General features: G+C 52.0%; 1 protein-coding gene across 1 annotated transcript; it reads right to left on the reverse strand.

Annotated features, from left to right (window-relative positions):
• Positions 1-259: 259 nt before the first annotated feature.
• Positions 260-12,061, reverse strand: P2RY2 (purinergic receptor P2Y2). The gene is made up of 2 exons (XM_065833785.2): positions 11,897-12,061; positions 260-3,750 (listed from the first exon to the last, which is right to left on the reverse strand). Exon 2 carries the CDS (start codon positions 3,744-3,746, stop codon positions 2,670-2,672), a length of 1,077 nt encoding a protein of 358 aa, XP_065689857.1. The 5' UTR covers positions 3,747-3,750; positions 11,897-12,061; the 3' UTR covers positions 260-2,669.
• Between the last annotated feature and the right edge of the window lie 11,546 nt (positions 12,062-23,607).

The following is a 23,607-nucleotide window of genomic DNA, read 5'->3' on the forward strand; positions in this document are numbered from 1 at the left end:
AACTCACTCCAGCACCTCAAGGCCTTTCTTGGCGTGAGGGGCCCAAAACTGAACACATTATTTGATGAGAAGATCTGCCTCTTGGGCCAACCATCTCTACCATAGACTCCTACAGGTGTTTAGATGCTGAAGGTATCTACTGTGCAGCCCATGTGTGGACAGCTATATCTGGAGCTTGAAACATGCCTATGACATTTAACAACCCAGTTTCTATCCCCAGTATCCGCTCTTCCTTGGGGAGAAGGTGGCAAAAGAGTGCTCATAGTCTAAATAAATTTATTTACTATAAGAAATTTGAGGTGTCTGCATGTTACAAAAATAAAAATGTACAGTCATTCTCACAATACCCACTCTTCTTTTTTTTTTTTTTTTTAGTATAAGTTAGTGCTTTTACAAACAAAACAATAAAATTCTGTATATAAGTTTCCAGTTGGTACCTCTCCAATCACTCTGCATTTGGACAGTGCCACCAGCTCATGTGGGACCAGGATCACAGAGGGAGTCCCCTGACAGGACAGGGTTGCCTAAGGTGGTGGTTTGAAGCTGGTTGATGTCAGAAAGGTGGGATCACCAAGCAGGACCTCAGGAGTGAACTTTGAGCCCTTTCTTGTTGAATTATTCAGAGCACGTAGCTCGGTGTTCACGCTGCTTTTTGGCAACTGTGGGAGACCAGGCAAGACCTGGCCTGGAGTAAAGTTTGTACCAGTTCAGCACTTCGGTTGAATTAATTTCTCCTAATTATTTGTCTCGCCCCTGTGATTGTGTCATGACCCTGCCCATAAAGCCAAGCTCCCATCACAGGCACAAGGAGGAAATAGTGCTGCAACGGTGCAACTCCTGCCTTAACCCAACCTTATCACACAAGTTCACTCGAGGATGAGATGAACCACCCTACAAATGTCCTCTTTTTCTTTGCCGATCGTGCTCAGAGCTGAGATAGTTCCCTCCTTCGCCTCCTGTGGCTGTGACATCGTTGGTTGGTACAAGGGGCCTCCGTGGCACCATGACTCCACCGAGCCGGGACCACAAGAAGCTCCAGTTGACCCTTGGCTGAACTTGGCTGGTGTGTCTTGATCTCCACCAAGCCACTTCACAAGAAGGAGGGATGGGAGAAACTAAGACAAGGTCTGAGGGATTGGTCTATGTCAGGATCAAATGTGTTTGTCTAGTCCTAAAATAGAGCCAGGGCTGCTTTTACAAAACATGACTCGTCCAGAGCTGCAGCACCAGCAATTTTCATTTTTGGGGTGAGGAATCAACATCCTCATGTCAAGCAAATCATGGGCCTGGGCTCTCAGCCCTCCAACCCAGCAATTACAGAGAGAAAGACCAAGTGGACCTTCTGGTGCAGTGTTTTGTGGATATTTTCTCCAGTTTACTTTGAACTGTCCTGGTTGATGTGGGATGGAAGGCCAAACCCAGACAGGACTGGGGTTAGGCTTTACTTAGCACCACGTTTACTGATATGGCTCCTAAGCCCAAATTTCCCAGGGAAGGTCCACGCTGTCAGTAAGGGGTACACTGACTGGCTCCAGCGGAGCACTGGAATTACTGTGATTATGAGGAGACCACACAGCAGTATCTGGGCAGCTTTTTGGGTCACGGCAAGCTGCTAAAGGTCCCAGAGGTGAGCAGCAATGAGGATGTGGCAGCACTCAGCCAAGGGGATGAGCAACAGTCCTCGCTTCATGGCTGGAAATGTAAGTCACTAGTACGGGAGTCAAAAACAAGACATGAAGAGCTCACCCTGAATTTTAACAAGCTGGAGATGATTATTAAAGCCAGCAGCTGGGAGAAAGCTACGGGTTCCTAAAAGCTTTCCTAGGGTGAACGTTGCTATTGGAAAGCACTAACGGGTCTTTTGGAAGATGTTCACCCCACTGAAGAAACCTACAGGTACTTGAGGGAACCAGTAAACTGGAGTGGGATGTTACCAGTAAAGTCTAGTGGGATGGTACCAGTAAACGCTAATGGGACGGTACCTGTATACTCCAGTGGGAAGGAAGGTCTACCAGCACCCTTTTTAATGGGAAGCCAACCCTTGGACAGAAGCTGTGAGTCCCCTCTCAACTCTGCCGGCAGAGTCCGGGCCTTGAAGCTTAGGAGAGCATTTCTCTAGGGATGTAAAGCTGTGGGAGACACTTGCCCGCTGCGGGTGGTATTTGCACTTGACATTTTCATCGACCTGTTTATTGGAATCCGAGACTCTTCATTGACCGAAAGCCTTTCTTCCCTTGCCAAGGCGCAGAGAAACCCTCGCTGTGCCAGGGAATCTGGAGAAAGGCAGATGCATTTCTTCAGGGGGACCTTTTGCACACAGCATTTCTGCTTTGGAAAATGATTGTTGGAAAAAGATATTAAGTGCGTGATTGTTTTCTTTTAGCAGATTTGGCCACCACGATAGAGGTCACCCAGCCTCATGGGTGAAGAGCTGCCATTCAGCACTGAACAGGCTTGGACGAAGAGGGGGAGATACAGGGTTTGTGTTTAACCACAGCAGCATCTTCCTGAAAACAAAACATGTTTGAAACAGCGACAAGCAGAAAAGCACATTTACCATGGCCCATGATGAAGTGGGTGCAAAGCAAGGCACCACAAACACCAAGAGCTTCGGACCCCAAAGCATCCTGACCTCCCACCGCATATTCTGTCGCAGAGATGGTGCAGAGCTAGGATTTCGCATCCTTGGGTAACGTGTCCGTGTCATTGCTGGTTCCCAGGGGACTGTTGGGCACGATCCCCAGAGCCATTTCGTTTTGAGGCTTCCACATCATTTTGTTGCCTGCAAACTTCATAAATCGTTGTCCTGCTAAGAAATACAAAATGGGATCCAAGCAGCTGTTGGTGCTTGCTAGGGGACGAGTCACCTTATAGGCTAAATTGATGGCGTTAAGGGTCTGACAGCTCAAGTCCCAGCTCCGGAAGGAGTAGTACAAGGTACGAGTGACATGGAAAGGAAGAAAACAAACGATGAAGACCACCAAGACGATGATTATCATCTTGACCGACTTCTTTTTGGATCGGGACAGCCGGGAGATGCCCCGTGTGGGCTGCAGCAGCCTCCGGGCCATTAGACAGTAGCAGATGATGATGATGAGGAAAGGGATGCAGAAGAGCAGCACCAGCATCACCGAACTGTAAATGACAAACTGGCCAAAGAGGTCCTTGCTGGACGTGTCATGGCAGGTGATGGTGTCACGCCTCACGGTGGTGGTGACAAAGAAGAGCACAGGAGACTGGCACACAACAGTCACCACCCACACGATGACCGACACCCTCTGGGCATAGCGAACGTGTCCCCACTGCAGCGACTTCAACGGGTAGCAGATGCCCAGGAATCGATGGATGCTGATGCAGAGGAGGAAAAGGATGCTACAGTAGAGGTTGGTGTAAAACAAGAAGCGGACTATCTTACACAAGCCCACGCTGAAGGGCCAGTTGTCCCCCATGGCGTAATAATACACCAGGAGGGGCAGGGAGACCACGTAGAGCGTGTCGGATATGGCCAGGTTGAACATGTACGTGGTGGAGGCGTTCCAGGTCTTGATCCTGAAGATGAAGCCATAGAGGGCCAGCAGGTTGAGAAAGAGCCCCACCACGCACACGATGCCGTAGGTGACAGGCAGCAGGATATACTTGAAGTCCTCATCAAACATGCACTTGTAGTCATTGTCTCCTGCGTCACCTGGGTCCAAGGAGCTGTTGATGACTCTGGTCCAGGCTGGAGGAGTTGTTAGGTTTGCCATTGCCCTGGGGGGAAAGCAAGGAGGCTGTAAGGACATGGAGGTAAGCAGTCTCTGGAAGAGGTGGGTTAGATGAGAAAACCCTAGTGCTGTGACACATTGTGTGGTCTATACTGTCATAATTACCATGTGCTATGTCTATACTCTTCCTTTCTCCTCTGTCAAGGTTGCCATCAACACTTGGCTGCATCTATCCAAAAGCTACCTGCAAGCACGCTCGCTGTCTGGCAGACAGTGCCACCTCAGTGCAGGTGACAATGACGTGAGAGGTGGCATCGCATACCCACAAAGACCACCTCCTATTGCGTTGGGTGTTGACACATCCGAGGTAGTCCCTAGCATGGGGGACTTAGAGTCAAACAAATAAAGGGAGTTTTATTTATTCTCATTTTTCATCTGGCACACAGAGGAGGAATTAAGCTGCTCTAAAGTCACCGGTAAATCACAGGCCACACCATGGGGGCAATTCATATCTCCTGCAGCCTAGTTCAATGTCCAACCCATCCTTCCCACCAGGTTCATGCAGAAATTTGGTCTCCTGTGCTACAGAATGGAAAAGATGCCCCTTTCTGTGCTTAACCACCCATGAGAAGTGACTCAGCTGAGCACCGTGAAATGTGGGTCCTACTGAACTCCAGGCAGAAAGGGCAGGAAAAGGGAACCATGATCTTCAGTGAGCAATTCCAAAGGCTGGCCAAAGGGACTGTGTTCTCCAACACAAGGGCCCTGCCTGGGTTGGCTGTTGATGATCGCAGAATAGTTTGGGTTGGAAGGGACCTTCCCAGCATATCCCAGCGGGGATGAGGGGAGGGAGAAAGCAACAGCGGTCCCTGAGAATGCCAAGCAGGATGAATACTTCTATGACTACCAAAAGCAATCCCATCAAGATGCTTTGCTGAGGACCACCTGCATCTGCTTCATCAGCTCTCCTGGACCTTGTCATGGCAGGAGGTTTTTTCTCTGGCATTCATAGAATCACAGAACAGTTTGGGTTGGAAGGACCTTCCCAGCTCCCCAGCGCCACCCCTGCCATGAGCAGGGACATCTTCACCAGCTCAGGTTGCTCAGAGCCCCGTCCAGCCTGGCCTGGGATGTCTCCAGGGATGGTTCAGCCACCACCTCTCTGCCCAACCTGGGCCAGGCTCTCACCACCCTCAGGGACAACAATTTCTTCCTCATGTCTGGCCTGAATCTCCCTTCTTTAGTTTAAAACCATCATCCCTTGTCCTACCACAACAGACCCTGCTCAAAAGTCTGTCCCCATCTTTCTTCTCAGACCCTTTTAAGTCTGGAAAGACCGCACTAAAGTCTCCCCAGAGCTTCTCTTCTCCAGCTGAACACCCCAGCTCTCTCAGCCTGTCCTCCCAGCAGAGCTGTTCCAGCCTTGTATCATTTCTGTGGCTCCTCTGGCCCCTCTCCAGCAGGTGATGACGATTTTTAAATGGGTTTAGTGTTGGGTTGATGGTGACCATCTCACTGTTCCTACTTTCCGGTCTTGAGACCTGCTCCTCCAGCATCACCATCACCGGAAAGTCTGCCTGTGATTGTGCAAAGCAGTTTTATGCATAATGACCATTTGAGACGAGAAAAATGGACTTGAAAGAGCCTGTGCAGACACAGAGTCTGGCACTGTCTGTATCAGGAGAGACAAGGGCCCCTTTGTGCGTCAGACGCAGCCCACGGCCCAGCCAACACATGATCGCTCAGCAATCCGATCGGTCAGGAGTCAAATTAAAATGCTTTTGCCTCCCTTCCCACAAAACAAGACAGTTTATCTCAGGGGACATGACGTGTCGGGCCCTGTGCTGCTGGACCCTGTCATGGGGAGCTTGGGGAAACAGGTTATGGGGAGATGAATCCAGCATAGGAGCTCAGAGACCTGGAACTACTGAAGGAGACAAGGTTTGAGTAAAGGTGCCCTTTGAGTATGCGGGATGTGCCCTGACCCAAATCTCACCATGATTTTAGGTGGAAAAGAGCAACAACCAGCCTTCTCAGCTCTGGTTCTAACGGTTCTAATGGTTCTAATAGTTCTAATGGTTCTAATGGTTCTAATGGTTCTAATGGTTCAGCTCTGGTGCCGCCATGGTGCAAGACGGCGTGGGAACGCCCTTTTGTGCAAACAAGCACCGTTTTGACCTCAAACTATCCTGAACCTACCTCAAATTTAAATCCTGCAGAGAAGGAGGCAATGGGGGTCTCCTGGAATCTACCAACCTGGATGATCTCTCACCAAAGCGAAGCACTATGGCATCAAAAAGCACCTTGACAGCTCATAGCTGATGGAGAAAGGGGTGAAGTGATGCCCTCAGCCCATCCATGGGGATAAGCCCAGCCTTTGTTCCATGGGCTGGATCATGCCTGCCCAAATGTGGCATGGACACGATCCCTGATGATGTTTCCCCCATTTCACTGTTTTTCCCTTCAGAGTGGACCACAAGCAGCGTTGGCCGAGGTTCACGTTTCTCAAGAACGTGGGCAGAAACCACACACACGTGCACACCCTGAGTAATCTGCAACATCTGCAAAAACCCAAACTTAACTTTGGGAACCACTCTGCAAAGAATGTGAGGAACCAGGACCCATGTCAGCCTGTCCGGGTCCCAGGGTTTTGCTTTTCCTGCTCCCGGTTCAGCTTTGATCATATCACCCTTCATCTTGCTTCCCCCAAGTCCTTGGCAATGGGATTGTCCCTGCGGATGGAGAGGGGTGACAGTGCTCGGGCAGATGGGAAAACACATTCCAGCTGCTCTTACCCCAACTTCTTCCTTCCCTCTGAGGTTTGCAGATCTGCGGCCAATGAGACAGAGGTTGCCGGCAGACCTGGCAGCAGATTAAACGGGTTGGACAGGCCACCATGACTGAGAGAAACAACACAAGATGTCCTAAAAGGCACAGGGAAGGGTTACAGAGCTCCAGAGACTTCAGCCTTGCATGTGGTTTGTCCATGTCTTTAAATCTGTAATCCCTCTGCTCCCTGCGGACAAACCGTCACCCAGTTCTGAAGCATCGATGGGGACAAGATCACCCCACCTTGCAGTCCACATCCCCATGGGCTCCTGTGAGCCCAGCTAGAAAACACAACAAGGCTTTTGGAACCCATCTATAAATCAAGGCGGGGAATCTCCTCCAACGTGAAGGGCAGCATGGGCCAAGCTGCACGTCTCCATCAGAGCAACGGAGCTGGTGAGGGGCTGGAGCACAAGTGTGATGGGAGCGGCTGAGGGACCTGGGGGGTTCAGCTGGAGAACAGGAGCTGAGGGGAGACCTTCTGATCTCTGAACTGCCTGAAAGGAGCTTGGAGCCAGGGGGGGTCGGGCTCTGCTCCCCAGGAACAAGCGCCAGGAGCAGAGGAAACGGCCTCAAGTTGCTCCAGGGGAGGTTGAGGTTGGATGTGGGGAACAATTTCTTCCCCAAAGGGCTGTGGGGCATTGGAACAGGCTGCCCAGGGCAGTGCTGGAGTCACCATCCCTGGAGGGTTGGACAGACGGACATGAGGTTCTCAGGGACATGGGGCAGTGCCAGGGGTGGGGGAACGGTTGGACTCCATGATCTTGAGGGTCTTTTCCAACCAAAATGATTCTATGATTCAATGATCCTCAGCACAAGGAGCAAACAGGACTCTCTGGTTGGCTTGAACAGGGTAATCACAGAGACAAAACCCTGCTCACAAGGCAGCCTTGTCCTTGCCCTTTTGCTCTCCCTCCTTTTCCTTCTGAAAATGCAAAAGCCTTTCTTTTTTCTTTTATGTTCTTTATTTTTCTTCCCCTCGTTTTGCACAGAATCCCTGGGACAAAACTTTCTGTGTCTGTCAGGCCCATGGCCACGGTCCACCCCTTCATCCCCAGCCCCGCTGCATTCGCAGGGAGCCAGACGGAGAGGACAGGGCCAGCCAAGGCGTGCGAAGGCACAAAAGCCAGCAGCTGCCCTTTCCTCTGCCTACGGGCCGGGTGGCACGAACAGCAGCTCTTACAGTGACGCATCGAGCAGCCAGCGGGGACGAGGGCAGGGAGAAAGCAACAGCGGTCCCTGAGGATGCCAAGCAGGATGAATACTTCTATGACTATCAAAAGCAATCCCATCAAGATGCTTTGCTGAGGACCACCTGCATCTGCTTCATCGGCTCTCCTGGACCTTGTCATGGCAGGAGGTTTTTTCTCTGGCATTCACAGAATCACAGAATAGTTTGGGTTGAAGAGACCTTCCCAGCTCCCCCAGTGCCACCCCTGCCATGAGCAGGGACATCTTCACCAGCTCAGGTTGCTCAGAGCCCCGTCCAGCCTGGCCTGGGATGTCTCCAGGGATGGTTCATCCACCACCTCTCTGGACAACCTGGGCCAGGCTCTCACCACCCTCAGCAGCAACAATTTCTTCCTCGTGTCTAGATCATTGTTGCAATCCCGGCAGGCATGTGCCCTCAGATATAATATATATCCCCACAGGCATGTGGATATGATATCAGCATCCCAAAACGCCCCCGTAACAGTATCCACCGTGGCTGGGCAGGGGACATTTAGATGAGTCAATACGAGGAAGGAGGGGGTGACATCGGAGAAGGTCACGGGCAGCTGAGGGATGAGCAGCACCCAGGGCCAGCACAGCGGGACCACGGGCTGGACACTGAATCACCGAGTAAAGGGCTTTAGTCCTGCTTTATGCCCCATTTTTCAGCATCCCTGGTGCCATCCGAGCTGTCACCACCCATCCCGCCGTGTTTTGTGCTTGAGGATCTGCCAGCAGAAGCAAAGTCACGGAAGCCAACAGAGCGCCAACCAAATCACAGCTGCGATTAACGCATTTTCACGTTGCGGGGGGGTTGATGAGGTTTAATTGACCTTCCCGAATAATTAATGCGGATTAATTTACCAGCAGGACCTCACAGACGCAGCCCTTCATTCTGCTGGTGTGAAGCCCTGGGAAATCAAACCCACGTGGCACAGAAGCACCGGCTGCGACCGCAACTCACATCATTTTACGCCGGAGGTCGAAACCACGACCCATTCATCACATCTTCCCCCACCCTGACTCCTTTGCACCAGACCCAAGGAGATTGTGGGTGCCTTCCCTGCCCTAATTTTTAGGAATTTAGTAGACTCATCAAAACCGTCGCGCTGGATCAGGAACTTACATTGGGAAGCAAATGACCTGGCATCGTTTTTCCTCTCCTTTGGGACCGTGGTTGAAACCTTCCAACAACCAAAAGCAAACAGGCGGCGCGTTCAGATGCTGCCCAGCCTGTCTGGTTGGGAGACGTGAGACGGGACCGGGCTGAAATTTGAGCCAAACTGCCTGGTTTTCATCTGTCCTTTCCACTTGGCTCCTTTCTGCTGTGGTGACCTTCAGTGCCTTTCTCCTCTGGGCCGGCTCCGGCCACCAGCATGGGCTGGGGACATCCCCAGATGTCCTGGTCCCACCATCCACATTGCCCCCCTGTGCTTCTCCCAAGGCAAGACACCTCTGATATACCCAAAAAGCAAGTTTTAAGCAGCCTAAGGGACTTTATCCATCTCCTTGCCCAGAGTCCCAGGCGACATCACTCTCTTATCCCCCATGGGTCTGATTTACCTCTTCCCCCATCCACAAAATAACCAGAAACTCTCATTCCTCCCCAAATAAGCTTGAAAAGAATCTGTGTTTCTCTTATTTTCACCCAAAAAGCACCTCAGAGGGCATTGGTGGCTGGCAGAAATGGAGCTGCTCCACCAAAGCGTTCCCGTGCCTCAGTTTCCCCTCCTGCCTCCAGCCTGAGGAGCAGCAGAATTCCACTTGTTTTCTCCATGAAATCTGTTTTTCTGGGGGAGTTTCAGTTTCCCGTAAGGTTTTTCAGTCACATTGTATAAAAGATACAATGACTTACAAAGAACTTTGTGACTTTGCTTGTAGGTCAGATAAAAGGTTTCGCTTTGAGCCAAATGACTTTTTCTCGGAATTCCTGTTTTTCCCCAAGAAATTCCCTTTGAGTCTCCATTTCCCAAGCGGTACCAAAACCTCCCGTGTTCATCCACATCGTGGACAGTCAATCTGGATTAACCAAACTGTGGCTTTGGAGTGAATTAGACTAAAGCATTAAACCCATCGGTGCCGGCGCTCGTGTGTAATTAAAGCCGCCTTCATTTGGTTGAACCTGACTCGGTTCCCAGCACAACAGGTCTCCAGGGATGGATCCTGCTGGAAGCAAAGATCACCCTGGCCGATATTTAATCCCTTAATCGCCAAAACAAACCTTTTTCTTCCTGCTATTGCTAAGGTGATGCTCGCTGTGTGTTTTTCCCCTGCATCCCTACATCACCGGCCCTTTGGGAGACCCTGCAGCATCCCGTGGGGCTAGGGGAAGATTACATCCTATTTGAGACCCTAAGCTTTGATTTTTAATTATTGCATGGGTAAGAAACAGGGTTCTCGCATCCTTTTGGTTTCCTAAGGACTGATAAAGCCCTTGGTTGGTTTTTATACCAGGAATTTGGCTCTGGTGCTGGTCGCACCGGGAGAAGAGTGCGGGACCGGTGTCTGGTGGATCAGCTGCTTTTGGGAACTGTTTGACACTACAACTAATTCGGTATCTGGGAAATAAATGACATTTCCATGGAGACTTAACAGCCTCCTGCCCAAACCGAGGGAGTCACCCATCAACACCACAACCTGCCCAGCAAAACTCTGGGAGATAACCAGCATCCAAGACCGGGGATAACGCAATTATCGGGCTCAACCACAGCACCGGCAGTTACTGTGAAGCCAAAGCAGCACCAAGCCCCAGGAAACCCCATGCGGTGCAGAATTCGGGAGGTAATTTTCTCCTCCATAAGGAGGAACCAAAGAGTCTTTGCTTCATGGTTCCCATGAAGGCTTTAAGGAGGGATGTTCAGCGTTGAGGAGGGACGGCGGTGTGGCCGGCAGCACGCTCCGCTGCCAGCAAACTATTCATGGCTTTGGCTTTATGTCAAAACAACAAGATAGAAATCACATCGGGCAGAGACAGGGTAAAAAGCCACCCAGTGCCAGGACAGTCAAAAAATACTTCTCAGAGGTTTTATAACCCACTAAACCCCGCGATGTGGTCACACTCGGGGGCTTGGCAAAATATTTCGGGGTCTCCCCATTCAGCCCTTAACCCACCGAGGGCGAATGGCAAAGTTGCCTTTGCCTAAATGAGGAAGAGGAACCCGGGTACATGTTGAAATGGCCCAATTTCAGCAGCCACCACCCTTGTGCCAGGGGCACCATCCCCCAGCGTTGATGACCCCCTGGGAATGGGGTTTGCTGCTCATGCACAGGAAGGCAGCGGGTTGCCAAATGTGTTTTGCAATAAGCCGATAAGAAAACCGGAGCAGAAAAAGAAAGAAGATGTTTTTCCTTTCATTTTGCTCCTGTAGTGATGCCACTCAGTCTCATTTGGGGGAAATAAAGGTGTTTTGGGGGTTGGGAGCTATTAAAATGAGGCAAAGGGTTTGAAAATAGAGTCTCGCCGATCTCGGTGCAAATTAATACGTCCCGAAATAAATTACACAGGGACTCCAGCATGCGAAGGGGTGGAAAAACACAAGCTGGAGTAAAGCGGGGAGTCAAGTCTGTGGCTTTTACCAGGGGTTTGTACAGGAAAATCCTGATAAACAGCCAGCGAATTCCCCCAGGAAGAGAGAAAGCAAAAGAAGCAATTATTGGGAATTAATGCATAAACAAGGAAATAATTCAGGCAGAGAGGAACAAACAGAACTCATGAGGCTTCCTCGAGTGCCCGGCTCGGACCCTTCATGCCAGCACCAGCGGCTGCTGCTCCGGCCACTCCGTCTTTGGGTCAGTTTGGGAGGTTTTGGGACAGTTTTAGTGGCAGCACATGGGGTGCGAGCTGCCCCCCGCAACGAGGAGAATTGGGGTTCAGCTCTGCCCTCGCAGTGCCCCCCTCCCTCCTTTGGCTGCACGGGGACCCTGTGTCACCCGTGTCACCCACCCGGCACCAAGTGCCACCCCCCACAACGTGTGTCTGTGTCCCCTCCACCCGTGTTGTGTGTCCCACCCGTGTCGTGTGTCCCACCCGTGTCGTGTGTCCCACCCGTGCGCCCCAATCCCACCCCGGGGGTCGCCTCCCCGTGTCCCGCACTGTCGCGCACTGTCCCGCGTGGGCAGGACACGCACCCCGCTGTGTCCCCCCCGCTCACCGGGCTGGTGGCTCCGCGTCGATCGTTCAGGCGGGTGGCGGAGGCGGCTCCATCCCGGGGTTCGCTCCTTCCCCCCAGCTCCGTGCTCGGTCCCCGTGTTCCCCCCCGGTCGCCAGCACCGCGTGTGGACCGGGCAGCGAGGCCGCACCGCCCTCCCCGGGGTGGGAACGGGGTAGGACCGGGCCAGGACCGCGCCCCCCCGGGCTGGGACCGCCCAACCCTCGGGATGTGATTGGGACAGGAGCCGGCTATGGAGCTATGGATGGGATCAGCGCTGGGAGCGGGGCCAGACACCCCCCGGGGCGGTGGGACAGGGACAGGAGCCCGATCGCTCCCCCCGCTGCGCCCCACTGGGAACGGGACCATGATGGGATCGGGACTGGGACCCAGAGCGGACTATCCCCATCGAGGATGGGACAGGGGTGATGTTAGGACAGGACCCCCCCCCGCCGCTTCAAGGATGGGAGAATGGGTGGGATGGGGGCAAGAGACCCCCTCCGAGGATGGGGACAGACGCTCTGCACCCCCGCCCCAGCCAGGGGGCTGGGAAAGGGACAGGGACAGGAGCCCGATCGCTGCCCCACCGGAGAAGGGACCATGGATGGGAGCAGGGGTAACACCGGGGCTGGGGATAGGACAACAGTTCCCTCCCTGTCTGGGGATGGGACCGGGGGTGTTAGGACAGGACCTGCCCTCCAAGAATGGAAACAGGGGCAGGATTGGGGCAGGAGCCCCCCAGTCCGAGGATGGGACTGGGGGTGATGTTAGGACAGGACCTCCGGTTCCAAGGATGGGAGAACGTGTGGGATTGGGGCAGAAGACCCCCTCTGGGGATGGGATCACGGATGGGACCAAGGCTCATGTTAGGACAGGACCCCCCCTTCCAACGATGGGAACAGGGATAGAATCACAGCAGGAGTCCCCCAATACTGGGATGGGTCAGGGGTTGATGTTAGGACAGGACACCCTGCTCCAAGGATGGGAGAATGTGTGGGATGGGGGAAGGAGCCCCCCAGTACAGGGATGGGACTGGGGTTAGGATCGGGGTTGGGACTAGGACAGCAGTTCTCCCCAAATCCGGGGATGGGACCAGGGGTGCTAGGACAGGACCTCCCTTTCCAAGGACGGAACCATGCGTAGAATCAGGGCAGGACGCCCGCACTCTGGGGATGGGACTGGGGTGATGTTAGGACAGGACCGTCCCCCTCCAAAGATGGGACAATGGGTGGGATGGGGACAGGACTCCCCAGCGCCGGGGCTGGGACCGTGGATGGGATCAGGGCTGGATCCTGGGGGGCTGGGGCCAGTCGCTCCCACTGTATCCAACCTCCCCCCATCCTCAGCAGGCTCAGATCCTGTGCCCAGAGAGCTCAGTCCCCAAAGAGTTGTCCCCCAACTTGGGAGTGTCCTGGTGACCTCCCCATTGCATCCCAAGGTGCCCCTATACTGCCCACTGTCCCTTACCCAGGGTGCAAAGCAGCCCCATGGGGCAAGCGGGTGCCAGCATCAACCCTGGAGGGGAAAAAAGTGCTTCTGGACCAGCTGGATGAGCCCAGTTTGGGGCTCTTGCCATGACCAGCCTGATGTGGGGCACTGTCCCACCATGGGTGACACCAAGTTGTGTCCCATCCAGCCCATGGAGGGTACCAATGTGCCACAGGTGATGCCCCACAGCACATCACAGAATCCCAGAACATCAGGGGTTGGAAGAGACCTCAAAAGCTCATCCAGTGCAATCCCCCCATGGAGCAGGAACACCCAGCTGAGGTTCCACAGGAAGGTGTCCAGGCGGGTTTGAATGTCTGCAGAGAAGGAGACTCCACAACCTCCCTGGGCAGCCTGGGCCAGGCTCTGGCACCCTCACCAGGAACAAGTTGCTTCTCACATTTAAGTGGATCCTCTTGTGTTCCAGTTTGCACCCATTGCCCCTTGTCTTATCATTGGTCTTGTCGTCCCTCATTGCTGCATGTCTGAGGGGAGCGGAGGGATGGGGGACATGAGATAATAAAGGGACTTTGAGGCCAATTTTCCTTCTAATTTTAGCTCTCAGGAGTGGTTCCCACCCATCAGTCAGTGCGATGCTGAGTCAAAACCACTTGCCTTGCCATGAAGTCCCCCCAAATTGGGGAATTTATTTTTGAGAAGGGTAATTCTGGGGGCCTGATTCATTGCAGCTTCTCCTGCTCCTCTCTCATTGTCCTTAGAACCGTGTGTGAGCAAAATGCTTCCTCCATGAGGATGAGGGTAAACCCTTGGGAAACGGGATGCTGTACCTCCTGCATTCCAGCATTGGGACTTTTCGGCCAAGGAAGAGGTTGCTGGAGCCAGGAGGATGTGGCAGAAGGTTGTTGCCTCTTGCCATGTCTTCTCCTGCAAGTTGTTGGGGGCTGGGTTCAGCCACAAATGGGGGCCCATCTTCTGCAGGGAGTAGCAGACCTGCCAAAATCCCTTTGCCAGGATGCTACAGGTCTACAAAAACTGATGGGCAAACTGGACCATACCAAGGAAGAGAAATCCTTCAAGGGTACTAAATTTCTAGGAAATATATTGAGTTTGAGTGTTGTGTGTGTGAGCTAAGGGGTTGTATTCCCCCATGTCCATCAAACATCCTATGGAGATGCTCTGGGATCTTTCCCTGTTCAGCCCTGGCACAACTTGGCTTCCCAAGAAGCTGCTGAAAGGTTTGGAGAACCACCACCAGCTTTGTAACCTGCCCTAAATTTCTAGGAAATACATTGATTTTGGCTGCTGTGTGTGTGAGTTGAGGGTTTGTGTCCCCCAAACACCCTATGAAGATGCTCTGGGGACTGTCCCCACACAACATGGCCTCTCAAGAAGCTGAAGACAGCTTTGGAGGACCACCACCGGCTTTGTAGCCTGCCCTAAATTTCCAGGAAATACATCAAGTTTGGGTGCTGTGAGCGTGAGCTGGGGGTTTGTGTCCCACATGTCCTCCAGACACCCTATGGAGATGCTCTGGAGTCTGTCCCCACTGAGTCCTGCCACAACACAGCCTCCCAAGAAGCTATGGAGGGCCACCACCAGCTTCATAGCCTGTCCTCTCCCTGCAGATGACTGGCACCCAAGTGAAGCAGTGATCAGGTTCAACCCTACCTCCCCAGTGGTGCTCACTCACCTCGGTCAAAATACCTTAAATTTGGGGCATGCTGGAGGATTCCCGGGCAGGATGAAGCCAGAGAACAAGTCCCACCAAGTCACGTGCAGGTGGCTGAGCTGTTCTCCACCGCCGCAGGCTCAGAGCAGGCTCCAGCGCTCCTCCGTGTATTCCCCATCTGTGTCTGTGGGCGTGAGCCAGATCCTTCTGCAGCTGGATCCGATTTCACATAGGGGGTCCTTGGACCTCCTGGATATGGCCGGGGGGACCATAAAGCCCCCAGGGGAGGAGGGGAAGGGCACTGATGCCATCTATTATTCAAAAGCAGGGATTAGGGGGCATTAGTCAGTGGGAAGAGAATAAAACATCTGGCACGGAAACGGTGCTGCAGAGATCTTGCTGACGGACCTTCCATGCCAAAAAATCGTACAAAAAAATTTGCCTGTTTCCTTCTTCTGATGTAATTTGTTTGACGAGGGAAAACAATACATCACGGCGCAGCTATTTGGGGCTGATAAGGGAGGAAGGACAAGTTTGTTGCTTGCACAGCGGGAGGAGGATGCCTGGGCAGAGCTGTCGAGTGAGGCTCAGATTGGTGAAGCTCTCTAGCTCGGATGTCAACGTGGTCCCAAGTTCAGCCCATCTCTCTGGGATTTGGAAACAGTTCTTGGGCAAGGGTTGGGTTAACTGGACCATAGCACCCTGATATCATCCTCCAAATCATAGAATCATTTTGGTTGGAAAAGACCCTCAAGGTCATCAAGTCCAACCCTTAACCCACCCCTGGCACCACCCCATGTCCATGAGAACCTCATGTCCGTCTGTCCAAACCCTCCAGGGATGGTGACTCCACCACTGCCCTGGGCAGCCTGTTCCAATGCCCAACAATCTTGAAATCCTTCTCCCTGGCACCCTTCAAAGGAGACAGGAGGTCCAGAGACGATGGACGGAGATATGGATGATGTCCAGAGATTTGTTGTCTCTTCTTGCATGAGTTTTGGCCCGTGGGGTGATTGCCACAGCCTCATCCTCTGACGTCTAACCACCGGCAGCTCTTCCACTGGCAAGATAAAGCCAAACAACTCAAGATAAGAGGTAGGTGGCTTTTTCATGTCAAGAGGTGATTAATTATGGCCACGACCAGAGGTTTGCTTGTTGGCTCATTGCCGGATGCTTCAACAAGCAAGAGGAGGTGTTTTTCTAAAGGTTTGTTTGGAGCAGTGAAGTGGTCCCCTGGAGAGCCCTCTTCCCATCAGACCTTTTCTAAGCCTGGTTGAAGATCCAGCAGCTTCCAGCAAGCAGGAAATTCTCAGCTTCACTGTTTGCTGCAGGGAAAAGCCTTTTCTTCCCCTAATTTTGCATTTTCTGCACCTTTTTCCACTAATTTTGGTACGAGGTACATGGAAGGAGGGTTGCTGTCCCCTGATGTGAACCCCAACCCACCTTACCCATTTCCATCCTTCATGCAGGTAGCCACCCGTTGCCTAAGGGATGCAAACCAAGAGCCTCCCTCCCATAAAATCTCCATTTTCCAGCTCCAAAGCAGCTCGAACAAGCTGAAGAAAGAGGCAGATGTTTAAAATCCAGTTGAGAAGCGAGCGATTTGTGCAGCTGCGAGAACAAGCGGAGATACCGGCCCGAGCCAAGCTGGAAAGCAGCCCCACGTTTCCCTTCATTTTTTCAACCGTTTTGGCAGCGACGCAGGTTTCTAAGACGCTTTCAAAACATTTCCATGTTGTCTGGCGGGGAGGAATGTGATACAGGAACAGCAGGACTGGGAAGGTCGGGATGGCCACAGCAGAACCCTGAGCTGCACCCATGGGTGTAGCATAAACCTGCGTCATGGGTGGAGGGACACCAGCAGAAGTGCTTGAGACAAGTTGGGATGTACCAGATCTCTTTTTCTTGCTTTTTTGTGTTTCTTTTTTGCTTGAGACTTAGTGGAAGCAATGAGGAAAGTTTGCAGACGTGTTAGGTTGAGCCTGTAGACCTGCCTCACGTTTGTTGGTGGGAAAGGGTCATGAACGCTCATTTAAATCTACATAAGTACAAACTGATGCCTTGATCCAAACTGGCCATGGACATTTGGTCACTTCTGGTGGTCTCTTGGCTGATAAGATGTTCGGCCACCTAACTGGGAGGCAGAAATGTGCCCTGTGTGACCGGGCATGCAGGAGGGACATCCCATGGGAGCAGATGTGATTTTGCAGCTTCCCAGGGTGGCTTCAGTTTTGCTCCAGGATGCTGTCCTGGTGGTGAACATCAACAGGCTGTGTAGGGGAGAAGTTCAGGTGAGGTTGGTACCTACTGGATGCTTTGGAGACATGGGAGGATCTTTCAAGCAACCAACTGAACTCCAAAGCAGGGATGACTAGAGAAAGAGGTGCTGGAGGTGGGAGTTTGGGTTGGAAAAGCACCATGAGCTGGTCCATCTGTCCATCCATCATGTGCATGTGCTCCTGTATGAATCTCCTCCTCACTCCCCCAATGCTGGTGGTGTTTGGGAGAGCAGCACCCAAGAGCGACAACCGTGGTGGTGGGTGGGTGCTGAGCACAGAACAGAACCCCTCACCCCTTTTCCATTCATCCCTGCAACAACAGCAGGTGCAGACGGGACACGGGGGACCTTTGCTACCCAGGGCCACATCCAGCTGGTATGGTTTGGGGAAGGAGGCATTTGAAGGAGACTTGATGCACATGATGCTCACTGAAGCAAGCAGCTGGAAGCAGCAAGATTTGCTCTTTTCCACATTGCTTCAGTGCAGAGAGGGCTTTACTCTGTGGCTTTAGCCATCTGAGTGTCTATTTTTTATTCTCCAGTAGCGGTTGGGGTTTTTTTTAGCTTTGCTTTCATTTCCTCCCCACCAAGCGCATGTGATGCCCCAACCCTCCTCCTCCACTGACTGCGGGGCTTCTGAGCAGGAGGGCGATGGAGATCACAGAATCATTTGGGTTGGAAAAGCCCCTCAAGATCATCATGTCCAACCATTCCCCAACCCCTGGCACTGCCCCATGTCCTGAGAACCTCATGTCCGTCTGTCCAACCCTCCAGGGATGGTGACTCCAGCACTGCCCTGGGCAGCCTGTTCCAATGCCCCACAGCCCTTTGGGGAAGACATTATTCCTCATATATCTGTTCCAGGTTTCAAGCTGCTCTGTTTTCTTCCAAGCTCCTACATAACCCAGCTTTTTGGAGGTGTTTGCAACTCCAAGCGCATCCCCCTCCCTCAGGACGATGCTCGCAGAGAGCGACTCGGGTGCTGCCACAACCTCCCAGGCAGCAGGAACCCCGAAGCACAAGGATCCCGTTGTGGCTGCTGGTTCTGCTTCTAGAAAGACTTAAAATAAACACAACGCACAGGGGTGTTAAAATTAACCCATCGGCTTGGGCTACGTGTGCTGTGGGTAACACAGGCTGGTTCCCATCAGCGGTGGACGTGGTTCTGCACCACAACGAGTGAAGGGAGGGAAGGGGGTCACAACAACGCTTCAAAACCCTGTGGGCTGGTAGGGTCAACCTTCCTCCCTGATGGGTGTCATCCTCACCTCTGCTGCTGCTGACCCCAACTCAGCGCAGATGCTGAGGTTTCTGCCAAAATTCACCACGCTCGTCACCGCTTCCTTCTTTTTTTTTTTTTGCGTCTTATTCCGGGACTTCCCAGAAAATAGTAAATACAACTGAGACTTTTTTGAATAAAACAAGGTATTATTCAAGAGCTGGGTTTTGGAGGCTCTGAGTGAGCTGCAACAGCAGGAGGTGTTGGAAGAGGTGGCCAGGAGGAGGGACGCTACCCTGGGGATGGCTGGTGCTGCTGGAAGGGGCTGTGCACTGATCCTGGTGTCCAAGAGAGCAGGTAAGCACGTGTCCTGAAACCACGGCTTCCTAAAAACAGCAGCAGTGACCCATTCACATAATGGTCCAAGCCTAAAATAGCGCTCGGGGAGAGGCTACCTCAAAGAAGTCTCATTTCTCTATTTGCAGCGGTGGTAAAGAGCCAGGCAGAAGTGAGTCCAACCCCTTGTAGCAGCGTGGTGGGACGCGGTGGCCATGGGCAGCTGGATCGTGGGGTGCAGCTTCACCCCAAATTTTGGGGGCCACTGCTCGACTGACCCACCAGCAGCTCAGCCTGAAGGTGGAAGCACAGCCTGGCACCACGGTGGATTCTGCTCTGGCTCCTCCAGACACAGGTTGGTTTATGGGATGGGGTGGTAGGACCCCCATGGCATCCCATGTCTCCCATTTGTTATCTATTCATGAAGGACCCAGCAGAGATGAGCCACGGAGATGCTCAGGTGAAAATTCCCATCTGTGGTGGGTGAAAAGCCATTTTATAGTAATTTTCTGAGTTGTTTTTCTCACTGTCGGCTCCCAGCAGCGAGACCACGGCGACCAGCGTAGGGTCCCACCCTGGAATCCCTTTGTTTCCAAAAAAATACTTGTTCCCACTAAGGGGCTTTGGAATTCACTTCCTTCCCCTCCTACTCCAAAATAACCTTTGTGTCCTCAGGGAGATTCGTGCTGAGGAGACCCAGGGCCTGGCACTGGAAGGACAGACAGACACGTGGACCCCAGACAGGCTGCAAGAGCCACCGCTCCCTGAGGATGCCATGAGGTGGGTGATGCTCCTTGCCCAGCTCAGCCCAGAAAACAAGAGATTTGCTCAGCCCCAGACTGCAGGGCTGGGAGAGCACGTATACAAGTGACATCATAAACTTCTAGAGTCATTTTGGTTTGAAAATACTTTCAAGATCATTGAGTCCAACCATTAACCCAACACTGTCAAATCCACCTCTAAACCACATCCCTGAGAACCTCGTCTACATCAGGATGAGTCCAGCCCATGCATGGTCTCTTGGAGCTGTTCATCTAAATTAACATTTCAGTTGGGTGAAAGAACCTCACCAAGTCCCCCTTTAGACCCTCAGTTGAACTCATCCTGATTTGGTGGGTGGGTGAGGATGGGGAATGCAGTATCACACCTTCACAATACTCCAATCATCCTCTGTGGGGACCCATCCTGCTTCCTCCCCTTTGGAAGAAGGTTGGTGTCATCCTCCTGCACCCAAGTCATCCCTTAAGAGCTTCATCATGGATACAAACCCCATTTGAAGCAGAACAACAATAGGTTTACTTGAATTGTCAATAAAAACCTCCTTGTAGAGTGTGGAAGCAATTCATCAGCTCCTTCTTGAAATCACTCTTATCGTCATGGCAATGATGGGACCTGAGGAATGGCAGAAGATGTGCCAGGGGAGGTTTAGGTTGGACATTAGGAAAAGGTTCTTCATCCAGAGGGTACTGGACACTGAACAGGCTCCCAGGGAGGTGTCATAGCCCCAACCTGACAGTGTTCAAGAAGAGACTGGACAATGTCCTCAGACACACGGGGTGACCTGTGGGGTTGTCATTGCAGGGACAGGAGTTGGACTCCATGATCCTTGTGGGTCCCTTCCAACCCAGGGCATTCTATGATTCTACGATCAAGATTAGTTTTCTTGTATTTCCCCATATTTTCCCATTTAAAATATCAGTTAAACACCAACTGGGCTCACAAAGCCTACGTTGAGGAGTGCAGAGCTCTGCGACCCATACCTATTTTCCTGGTCATGGCTAGAGTGGGCTCAGAGCAACTGGGAAGGTGGGAAATCGGGTCCAGAAGGATTTCTCCTGGGGAAACATTGGCTGATGGTTGGATGTTCCATCATAGATGTGTATTTTTTTTAATCTCCAACCAGGCAAAATACAAGGCTCTTCCTTTCCTGTGTCCACCCCATGATAACCCACCTCCCAGAGGCTCACTCCCAGCTGGTGTCCTTGTCAGGAGTCCAATATTGTTATCTAGGTCCCGACTGGTGTTTCTTATTTGGATCTTTGCCACTGCAGCTAAAATAACTCTCTCACCACTCCCAGCATTTAAAGGTCACGTTCCAGGGATTAATCTGGAGTGTCTCAGGCCGGCTCCTTGGCTTGGGATCACTGATGGGGCCAACGCAGAGCAAGAGCATCGCAGGGAGAGCGCTGGCGATCCCCTGACCAGGACTGGGCTTGTCACCAGCACCAAGTTCAATGTCCCCAGTGAGCTGAGGATGTAACTATCAGCAAGACTCAGCAAAACAGAAGCCAGGTCAAATGATTATTTCCTTTTAAATCTGCTTCTAGCCCTTGGTTAAGCAGTCCTGGGAAGTCTGGGTTTGCAAAACAAGCTTTGGAGGTAATAGTGTTTATTTGACTGACTCGTAAAGTTGGTCCTGTGCTTGGTTTTTGCCCAGACAAGTCCTGGAATCAAAGGAATGGGTTTCCGAGCTAAATAGAAGCAGAAAGCAGTTGAGTGCTTAATGAAGCGGGTATCAGTTAGGCCATCTCTAACTAGAAAAATAAATTGTTCCTAAGGAGCAGAGGACTTGTAGGGAAGGGGAAGGGAAATGATGACGCTGTTATTCCCAAGAAAAGAGAGACAGCTGACAGTCTGTGATGCAGAAGATGAGAGGAGGAAGGATGGTGGGACCTATAGCATGACCTCTGCAAAGAGATATAAACCATCAGGTTTATATAAACCATCAGATATAAAGCATCAGGTTTTCAGCTGGATGGACCCATTTTGTGGCATCCAGATCTGAAAGAAGCAGCCTGAGACATGCATTAACCAGAACAGTTCCTTCCCTGTGTTCCCCAGGGCTGCTCCTGCTGCCAATGGTGCTTTCCTAGGAAAGGTGATGGTCATGCTCCTTGGGATCATTGCCTTCACCTTCTTCCGTGATGAAGCTCAAGGAGACCTGCTTGGATGAGTCTTCACTTTCATGGCAATACCACCAACATCGCCACCACTGACATTGCAAATTGAGAATAAGGGAAAACTTCACCATGAGCAGGCTGTGCAACCTCCATCCTTGGAGGTTTTCAAGACCCAACTGAATGAAGCCCTTCACAACCTGGTCTTACCCCCAAACCTGCCCCTACCACAAGCAGGAAGTTCAACTGGAGACCTCTTGAGGTCCCTTCCAACCTGAGTTGTCCTGTCATCCTCTGATGAGAGGATCCCAACAGACTGGGGTTGGGCTGATGGTGATGACCTGGTCCCTCATGGCTTCACTGTGCTAAGCCCTGTCTCAAGCCAGGTGAGTGCCAGGGAGTTTTGTTGAGACCAGTAGATAACCAGGTCCAATTTCTTTAGCTGCCACCTGAATTTCTCACTCTAATGTCTCACGAAAGGCAGTAACTCGTGCTTGGCTTGATCTGTCACAAAGGCATCATGTCTTGCACTAGAGACATCCATGGGGAGATGCCCCTGGCTCTTGCCAAGATGGTCCTTTCATTTAACAGTGCTTTTTCCTTACAGTCTGTGCTGTATGTGTTAACATTTTATGCCTTATTTAACGTGAGCATTTGTCTGGCTTAGACATCTAGTGACCAAAGAGCCCTTCGACATACGACAGAGGGTCTCATGCCTTGCAAATTGATTTTGATCTCCCTTTCGGCAATTTGGGCAGGTCTTTTTGGAAAGGAGAAGCCAACCTGGTGTTTTCAGGGCTGCAAATTGAACAGGTGGAGGGTGGTCACCCACAGACCCTTCCCAGCTTGTTTCAAGTCAAGGGGAGGCGCTGGATTTACAGTGAGGTATGGACCATGCACAAGGTATCCATAAAAAATAGATGATGGCTTTGCTCCCCTTCAAGATTTGTCCCACCTCTGCGGTGTAGCCCCGGCAGAGACTGGGCACAGTGTAGGGTTCATCCAACAGGTTGAAGGACACCCCGGGCATGGTCTAAGGTATAAACCCACCATTACCCTCAAGCTGGTAGCTGACATTAAAACTGAACCACAGAACCGCATATTAAAAACAGACCATCTCGTCATCACCGGGATCTACCTCTTCCCAATTAGAAAACACCGTGAGGAAGACCCTTCCCTTAGCTAAGTGTTTGCAGGTGCTTCCTGGTGTTTCCAGGCGAGGGGACCGGCCAGGTTCTCCCTTTTAATGCGTCATTCATGGGGTGGCCACCGCAAAGCACTGGGGTGTACTGGGAGCAACAACAAGGACCCTTGGGGTCTTTATTATTATTTTCAGAATAAATAAACCCTCTGATAAGAAAAACTCAAGAACAGATATTTTCAGGAGCAGGTATTTGCAAGGGAAGTGGATGGAGATTTGTCTCCAGATAGATCCCACCAGGGAGAGGGATTGCCTCTCCCCTGTTCCTCCAGTTTTCCATAGGAGTGAGTCACTCACCTTCCTGTGGCAGGAGGAAACCCTCCCACTCTCAGGATGACCTACAGATTGGCTCTCCACCGACCTTTCCTTTGGAACAAGGCAGCTATTTTGGGATACAATGCCCTGCTTTTTCCCATGTCCCCCTGGACCAACACCATGGCCTGGGGAATCCCCAGCACAGTGGTGATCCTCCATACCACTCTGGGTCTATGCTCCCTGTCCCACCATGGCTATGGGGTGATGGTAACAGCTCAAATCAGTGGGAAAAGATGATGGGTAACTCTGGGCAAGGGTCACGGCTCAGGTTAACCAGTCTGTCAGAGCCTGGAGTCCAGAGCAACATCTGCATGTCCACAAAAAGACCAAGATCTGTGATCTTCCATGGG

This window comes from Patagioenas fasciata, chromosome 1 (assembly GCF_037038585.1).
Source record: "Patagioenas fasciata isolate bPatFas1 chromosome 1, bPatFas1.hap1, whole genome shotgun sequence".
In the NCBI taxonomy this organism is placed as follows: Eukaryota; Metazoa; Chordata; class Aves; order Columbiformes; family Columbidae; genus Patagioenas; species Patagioenas fasciata.

Coding starts and splice junctions, on each gene's coding strand:
- P2RY2 (XM_065833785.2), bottom strand. CDS start 3,746: ATGGCAAACCTAACAACTCCTCCAGCCTGGACCAGAGTCATCAACAGC.